The sequence below is a fragment of the Typopeltis vanoorti genome, chromosome 4, assembly GCF_054136105.1.
Source record: "Typopeltis vanoorti isolate ZY-2024b chromosome 4, IOZ_Tvanoo_1.0, whole genome shotgun sequence".
Classification (NCBI taxonomy): Eukaryota; Metazoa; Arthropoda; class Arachnida; order Uropygi; family Thelyphonidae; genus Typopeltis; species Typopeltis vanoorti.
Window position 1 is genome coordinate 33,291,206 of NC_143552.1, and position 9,511 is coordinate 33,300,716.

At 33.6% G+C, this 9,511-nt stretch overlaps 1 protein-coding gene across 1 annotated transcript in view; it reads left to right on the forward strand.

The window, feature by feature from the left end:
• LOC150107210 (coiled-coil domain-containing protein 149) overlaps positions 1-2,752 on the forward strand; it is a 182,645-nt gene extending 179,893 nt beyond the window's left edge. The window contains exon 12 of the mRNA XM_090391693.1: positions 2,181-2,752. Coding sequence (XP_090247819.1) covers positions 2,181-2,533 — 353 coding nt within the window. The 3' untranslated portion in view covers positions 2,534-2,752. The remainder of the gene's footprint in view (positions 1-2,180) is intronic.
• The last annotated feature ends 6,759 nt before the right edge of the window (positions 2,753-9,511 follow it).

The following is a 9,511-nucleotide window of genomic DNA, read 5'->3' on the forward strand; positions in this document are numbered from 1 at the left end:
CAAATTACGTGTTATACGACGGATTAACTCACGCTTGGCATACGAGGTTGGTAATCAACATACGAGTATACTCGTAGTTGGCTTGTGAAGCTCATATACGAACTACGAGTATACTCGTAGTTGGCATCTGAGGCATATACACAATATACTATATTTTAGTCAAAATTATTTCTCTTCTACCAAGTCCCCAGACATGCTCTCCGCATTATTCAGAATACAAGGGGTCCAAATTAAGGTAATTATACAAAGGGATAACTCGTGTTTGGCATAGGAGGTCGGTAAATCGACATATGAGTATACTCGTAGTTGGCTTGTGAAGCTCATATACGAACTACGAGTATACTCGTAGTTGGGAGCGAACGTGTTAAACTCTCCATGATGTCACATTCACAAGGATGAAAGACCTTTATGAATTGCTCATTAAATATCTCAACTATACCCTCTGCTTTCTCCAATCAATGCCATCCTGCCATAATCTTTTTTTTTTTTTTTTTTTCTGGCTACATATAGAAAGAACTCCCTAGGACTTTTTTTTAGCTTCATTAACTAACTGCTGCTCATACTGAACTTTTGCTACCCTTATGAACTGAGTCGCCCCTCTTGCCTGTTCTTTGTATTCTCATGGAATTGATTATTACTGCTCCTCTTATGTTGCCTTCATAGTGCCTTTTTTCTCTGTATTGTGTGCTTAATCTCTTCATTCATCTATTTCACACCCACATTATTTAACCTTCTGACCTTTGAAATACATTTAGACATTGCTTCAAATTAGATTATCAAATCCAACCCCCTCAATCCTGGTGTGCCCTCTGTTGGTACTGCCTGAGGTAATTGTCCCTCAAAAACTTTAGACAATCATTTTCTTCACTTCCAATTGCTACCTTGTCATCAAAGTCTATATTGCCATAATTAAAATCACCCATAATGATCACCCTTTTCCTATTTTCTTGGCTAATTTGCTTATATGTTTCCTGGTCACTACCCTCCACATTACCAGGTCTATAGCAACATCCAACAAAGTATTTCATTCTATTCAGTTCTACCTCACACCATACTGCCTCAAAACCACTACCATTATTTTCCCCTTGCATCTCATAGACATTACTATTTTTCTGTCATCAATATCACTCCACTTCCCTTTTTGCCTTTTCTATTTTCACAAAATACATCGTACCCTACCATCTCTATTCCTGTCAGGATGTCATCCTCATCAAACCATGTCTCACTTATTCCAATAATTTTTGAGTGAATAAACTCAATCAATGCAACCATTTCATTTCCCTTGTTTCTAATACTTCTAACATTCGTATACAACCATAATAGCGCATTCCTGGATGTATAACAAGTTTCACTGATACCACTTATTAGGTATGGCTTCTCCATACCTTCCTTGAGCCATTTCTTTTTCTCCTTACCTTCTCCAGAACCTTCTTCAAATTGATTTCCCTACATCCCAGGTCATCCCCTTTCCATTTTGTCCACAAACACATTCACATCCTCTTGGAGCCTTTTGCACACTTGTTCTCTCATTCTCTAAACTCATGCTATCTACTTCTTCATATTCATAAGCACACTTTCAATCCATCCTTCCTTAGTCTCCTGCTCTTTGATATCACTCCTTACTTGCTCAGATTCATTATCTGCACTCATTACTCTTCCTTCCAGCAGCAGTCTCTCCAAATGAATCACACCAAAACCATTCAAATGCAGTCTATCACTCTTATACAGTTTACTTCTTCCTTCTAACTCATTCCACACATTAACAAACTGCACTCCTTTTTCTTCACACATTTCATCTAAAAATTTCTGTTATCAAAATAAAAAATATTCAACTCCTCTCTTTTTTACTTTATGCAGATTATGTTATGCTCCCAAATAAATGCTATACCAATTATCAGAGTGCTAAATGGAATAACTAATGTAACAAACTTGTGAAAATCGGTAATCGAAAAACTATGAAAGCAGGTAGAAACATGGAAAACGTCAACTGTGTTTTCAATAGAGAACCTACGGAACAAGTAAAACATTTCAACTATTTATGCACAATTTTTAATAAAGGTGGCAAAGTAAATTGGAAAGTTAATAATAGCATGAGCAAGATGGTATGATGGAAAATAATTTATTAATTACTTAGTAATGTTTTATTTGTCTGAATGTTGATTGTCTCTTTGACTTTGCAGAAAGATATATCAGAAGTTCAAGCATCAGTAGTAGCATGAGCCACTATAGTGATTCTCATCTGAGCACACCCGTAACATCACCATTTCACCATGGAACAGGACTACATAGTGACTCTGAACTTACAATGTGGAAATCTTCAAAACACCCAGGAAGCTCTGATATGGTTTTTCACTCCCGTGTTCACAGTACCCATTCTGAATCTACTGATGATGATAGTCTTCCTCCCAAACTGCAGAAACTGTTGGCTGCAGCATTAGCTGAAATTGAAAATGAGTCTGTTAACCCAAGTGATAGTGAAGATACATCAACCTTTAACAAGTTGCCACCAGCTGAAGATGATCCAAGTTGCTGAAGCCACTGAAATTGAAATTTGTTCTGGTTTAAAGATCACGGAAATATATAGCAGGTTGTAAAGCTAAAAGGGTTATGGTATTGAATTTATATTCTTTCAGATACTATATACTTCTTGAATCATCTTGCTTGTATATGTGGCATTAATGTGTTATATTTATGAATTTGTTGGAATAATGTATGAATATCTTGGCTTCTAATTTATTATTGTTGTAGTAAGTTACAAGTAGAAAATAGTAAATTTCATTCTGTAGTCTAACACTACATTTCACTCACATACTAGTTATTCTCCTCTTACCCATCATTTCTGAATATATGTTCAGAATATATTCCTGATTTGTTATTTTCGTTGTGTGACATGTAAAACGCTACTAAATTATTGTCCATTGAATTAGTCATCCAGCCATTACATAGGAGTTTGCAGTAGCAAATGATATTTGTGAGGTGAGAGAAATTTATGTGTAAAAATGATATATACATATATTATTCTTATAATTATATATGAAGTGTATGTTCTTATGCTTTTGCTTAAGATATAGCAACTCAGTTGTGGTCCTCTTCAGAAACCCGAAGTAGACTGGGTAACAAAAAAATTCAATTAATAAGATTATAAATCTTTAAATATAGAACATGTATGATACTTGTTGCATATTTAATCTGAGGAGGTAGGGAAAAACAAGCTTTTCTGAATTTTTTTTTTTTTTTTTCATCTGAAATTATTGCAGAGATTTGTATTGTTCAAAATTTCATTTTTGTGCTACTGTATGGAAGTAATCTCTTTTTGGTACAATCAGCACTTTGCCGAAAATGATGACTAAAAGAAAATCAGTAGCAGATGAAGGTTTGCAAATAAGGAAGAAATTTTGATGTTGAAATTAGCTGCAGGCTGATTTGACTCGACATAACAATTTATTAACAGAAAACATAAATCATATGGATTATAGTATTTATAACACATATGTTTTACCGACATGGGATCTAATATGGTCCTGATGTGGTATTTAGGCTATACATAATGTCATTTGCATTGACCAACATTTGATGTATGATTTTGATTTCTACAGCTAGAATAAAAATGGCAAATTGTTGACAAAATATGATAAAGGTCTAATTCCTTCATGTGAAAATTTTCCCTCCTCCTCTACAGTTTGTATATGAAACAGATGCTAAACTGATTATACAGTAATTACTTATGGAAAAAAAGTGAAATATTTACATTATTGATTAAATATAGTTTCTGGGAAAATTCCCATTACTCCTCTTAAACACTATTAATATAATTACGGCTATTATAGCCTGTTTTTGTTTAGGAGTGTCCCTTATTTTAATACATTGGCTAACATTACTCAAAAAAGGGGTATATATATATATATATTTTTTTTTTTTTTTTTTAGGGCATTATGGGTGAGTATAGAAGGCAATATGGCAGAATAAAAGAGGTGGAAAAAATTTTTTACATATCTTGTTTTGGTTCTATGATGCCTTCCAATTCCAAGATCTTGCTGAAGGTTGTTTATAAATGGAGGGGGGGACATGGGGGTGTGTGTTTTGATGCAGGAAATAAGATTGGAAACTCAGGTTACTATTAGTAATATATATATAAATATATATATATATATATATATATATATATTATTTTGTTTAGGGCCGCATTTTTTGTGGGGGAGGGGGGAATGAAGGGAAAGAATATCCTTATGTGGAAATCCTTATTTTATGTTAATATTAATCCTTAATTAATATTATGTGGAATATCCTTATAAGGAAGGGGAAGAATATCCTTATGTGGAAACTGGGACAGTTTCCACATAAGGATATTCTTCCCCTTTGTTCCCCCCCCCCCCCACAAAAAATGCGGTCCTAAACAAAATAATATATATATATTATTAATAGTAACCTGGGTTTCCAGTCTTATTTCCCGCATCAAAACGCACCCCTCCCCATTTATAAACAGTCTTCAACAAGATCTTGGAATTGGAATGCATCATAGAACCATAAACAATGTATGTACAAATTTTTTCCACCTCTTTTATTCTGCCATATTGCCTTCTATACTCACCCATAATGCCCTAAAAAAAAAAATATATATATATATATACCCCTTTTTTGAGTAATGTTAGCCAATGTATTAAAATAAGGGACATTCCTAAACAAAAACAGGCTATAATAGCCGTAATTATATTAATACATTATTGATGATTATCAGAAGTAATTTACATGCTTCAGATTCACTCATAATTAAATTTAATGGAATAATGCAGCAAAGAGAAATAATGAAAGAGGTTTAAACATTCTTATATTTTGTCTCTGTTCAGAGACATCTTCAGAAATACAATATTAAAATTGTAATAACACACACAAAATCATACACAACAATAAGTGGAAGAAATTTGACTATTTTAGGCTTAAGGTCCTATGAGGGACACACTCTATGGAGTGCTTTTGCAAGCCTTTACCATTGGATGGGAGGCCTAAGTTTCCCATTAAAGTTTAAAGTTTTCAAAAGTTTAACTCAACCATATTTATTTAGATTAGACTGGTATTTTAAATCTGTTTCTGATTCTAAAATATCTTTCAAATTTGCATTTGCAATGATGAAGCATAGTAGATTTTTTTCCCCTTCCATCTGATCCTGTGCAAGTCAGCTAGACCTGACTGAACATAATTGTGGCAGCAGGTGTATTTCTTATGTTCACCAGGGCAGATCTCCCAGTTTGACACCACACAGAACTTTGTAAACACCTGGAATAGAGATGGAGAAAGTGGATCATTAGGATAACAGAGAAAGGAAGCCAGCTTCAAATGAGGTTTGAAAGCACTGCAGAAATTAAAAATTCTGGCTATTTTTTCTGAGCTGCCACAGATATAGGGAATAGTAATAGCATTACTATAGTCTGAATGTTGAGAGAAATGTGAGGAGATGGAACAGTTAATATGTTGATTTTTTTTTTTTTTTGGCATTATAACCATTGGGCAGAGGTCTGGTAAATAAAGGAGAGTTCAGCTGTAAGGAAAGCCTGGGTAGAACAGAGGTTGGTTCATCAAAACTGACAACGGTTTTGATGAACACCATATTATTGAGTTGGGGGGGGGGGAAGTTTGTATGTATTTACTTGTGTGGGTGGGTTTGCTGTAAACTGAGAAAGAAAAGGCTGTCATTGGGATTATGGACAAGGATCTCAAGTTCTTCCACATCATTGCCATTATCCGATGTGATGACTTGACAACTTGTACAATATGACTTCTGAACTTGAGATCCTTGTCCACCATCACTCTAAGGTCTCTTGTCTCCTCAGCTTTCTCCAGAATTTTCCCGCATTGTATAGTTAATGTTTTTACGATTTGAAACATTTTATTCTAGTCAAGACTATCGAAGACTTTCAAGAAAAACTACGAGAATATTTTTATTCGTTGCCGATCTTCTTTCTATAATTTTTCTAAGAGCTAGGATTGTGTTTCATGTTCCTTGTGGTTTCCTGAACCCAAATTAGTCACTGCAGATATATCCTTCAACCAGTGCTGGATTTACCTATAAGCTAAAAAAAGCTACAGCTTAGGGCCTCGCAATCTGCTGGGACCTCAAATAAAAAAGCAAAAAGACCAGCTGATGTAATTTAAAACAGTAGGGGGGCCTTTGGGTTTTGTATAGCTTAGGGCCTCAGCAAGTCTAAATCCGGCCCTGCCTTCAACCTTATTTGTTAATCTTTTTTGTATGACGTTTAGTAATACTTTAAAAGTGTATGCTATTAAACTTAGTGTTTGACGATTTTCACACTAGTCTGCATATTTATTTTAGGAATGGGAATGGCCGAGCATTGTTTAAAGTCTTGGGGAATGATTCTAGTTTCATATATTTCATATAATTTGGGTAGTAACCCTTCCCTTAATGCATAGCATTATGCATGTCCATAAGGATATGTGCTTTGCATTATGGGATACTAAGGCAAGTGATGTGAAGTCATTAGCCTCTATATACGAGTTGCCCAGTCCTGAAATTACTTCAGGCACAAACTTTGTTTGCTTATACTTGGATAAAGGATTAAACCAAGAATATAATTTCTTGGCATCTTTAATTTATATATCTTTTATGATTTTGAGTAGGTATGACTTAGTTATATTTTCTAATATTTTAGTAATTCTGGGAGAATGTTATCAATACCTGGTATCTTGTTAAAAGGCAATTGATTTAGCATCCATTCAAATTCATCTGGTAATTATGGTTGGGCCAATTTTTTCCACATCAAGCCTTGTTTCATCTTCTTTTCCCTTATTGTCTAGATCTTTTCCTTTATAAAGTTCTAAGTCTATCTTTCAGAAATTTGTTCTTTATCTTTATAAGAATGCTCCTATGTTTATTTTTGGTTATTGTGCTTCTTGTTTTGTTGTGTTGGCTCATCCTTTTATAATGTTGTATGCTTTATTGATTTTCCCAGTCTTGGTCAGATCTTCTATTTCTTTGCACTTCTCTATATACCATTGTTATTTTTTTCTTTTCATTTTCTTTTTATCATATTTTTATGTTGTTTATATTTTTCCTTACTTTCTTCATATAGAGAGATTTTGTATTTTCTTCATTCATCTGTTAGGTTTAGATTGTTTTGTGATCTAAGGCTTTTTTTATAGGTCTGTTTTTTACTCCTATGCATTCATTGGCTGCTGTGATGATTATGTCCTTTAAATGAGTCCACTTTCCTTTTGTGTTTTTCCTTTCCACTTTCTCCAGTTTTAATACTTTCATCAGTCTTCTATTTATAGATTCTGTAGTTTTTTTCTCCATTTTCAAGTTATCTGTATTCCATTTGGGACTTTTCTTTGATTCTGACAGCTTTTTGAATTTCAAATTGTTTCAAAATAGTGATTCTGTCTGCATCAACTCCAGGGTAACTTTTACATGATTTTACTTGATTTTTAAATCTATTTCTTGTCATAATCTATATAATCTATTTGATACTGTCCTAATGTGATTCTCTTCACTTTTGGTAAATTTTATGAAATACTCAATATATGCATATACTCTTTGAACTTCTTCATCACATGCTTGCATTACAAGTATTATTATATTTGTTAGTTTTGCTTCAAGTTTTACCATTATCAATCTGTGGTATGTTTTAATGACTTGATCACTCTTCTTTTCCATTCCTTATTTAGGATTATTGTGACGCCATTTTTTGCTGTCACATCACCTGAATAAATGATTCTGTAATCACCATTCCAAAAATCTCCAATTCCTCTATCTCATCTCACTAATTCCTAGTATGGCTATTTTTAATCTATTCGTTTCTCTCTTTAGATTGTTTAACTTTCCAATTTGTAGGATGCGTTTCATATTCCAAGTCCCAACTAGTGTACAGGGATTTCACTGGTTTACGACCTGGGAAGCCTTTTTCTTTCCTTGCCATGCACAAGTATTGAGTCATTGTGTGCTTTATTATCTAAGAACTCCATCCATACTGCTATGTTCTTCTTTGGCTCGACAGCCCTATGTGGACCTGGCCTTCTCAAGGAGCTTTTTCCATTCTGTCCTTTTTTTTTTGCCAATCATCCTCCAATTTTTGGTTTTCAAAAGTTGTGACGTCTCTATCAACATTGTAAATCCATCGTAATTTGGGCCTTCCTCGAGGTCGAATTCCCATTGGTTTTTATGAGAATATTTTTTTAGAATTTCTTTCATCACACATTCTCACTATGTGGCCTGCCCATTTCATTCATTGAATTTTGATAAACTTCACAATGTCTATTTATTTATAGGCATGATATAGTTCAAGGTTTGATCTTCTTCGCCATATTCCATCCATTTGAATACCATAAAAATACTTTGTAGGATTGTTGAAAATGATTTCAAAAATTCCGAGCACTTCTTCATCCTTTGCAAACATTGTCCATGTTTCAGATGCATATGTAAGTATAGGCCTTATCAGGGTCTTATAAAGTAACAGTGTAGTACTTACATATGCACCCAAGCTTAATTTTAGGTATTTTTTTTAAGCATAGAAGCTATGACTAACAGTGGTTTTTTTTTTTTTTTATTTCTATAGCTATAACTCTCTTAGTAGTAACTTCTGATCCTAAGTAGGTAAAGTTACTCACTTTTTCAAATTGGTAAGATCCAATTTCTAAAGAATTAGTGGGGTTTATTTTTTTGCTGCATTCCATATATTTGATTTTACTTTGATTGATCATGAGGTGCATTTTCTTTGCTTCGCTTTCTAGAGCCAAAAAGGCCTGCTTTAGGTCTATGGGTGTTCTTGCTATGATATCAGTGTCAACAGCAAAGGCAAGGATTTGTTGAAAATGATTCTTCTTGTATTAATATTTGAATCTCTAATTATTTTCTCCAAAGCGAGCAAGGATTTGTACAGATTTGTTGAAAATGCTTCCTCTTGTATTAATATTTGAATCTCTAATTATTTTCTCCAAAGCAATATTAAAGAGAAGACAAGCCAGGGCATCTTCCTGTCTTACTCCATTTTTAAATTCCATAAGTTCTGAGAGACTTTCTTGAATTCAAATTTTCAGTGTTGTTTCTTTGAGAGTAAGTGAATAAGCCTTAATAATTTTTCGGGAAGTTAAAATCTCTCATGGCTCTTATGAGTAGCATTCTGTTATACTGCCATAGGCAGTTTTAAAGTCTATAAAAAGGTGATGTATATTGATACCATATTCAGTACATTTCTCAAGAATCTGACAAAGATTGAGTATTTATTCTAAAGCGGACCTTCCCTTTCTGAATTCACATTGTCCCCAATAATTCCTTCAACAAAAGGAGATAGCCTATTAAATAGAATATTCGAGAATATTTTGTAAGCAGTACAGAATAGACTTATCCCTATATAATTGGAGAATTCAAGAATGTCTCCTTTTTTTATATATAAGACATATTATGCTTTGTTTCCATGCTGAGGGAAGCATTTCATTAATCCAGATTGAGTGCAATCTGGATTTCACTCTATAGGCATGATATAGAGTGAATGGCTTCTGTAAC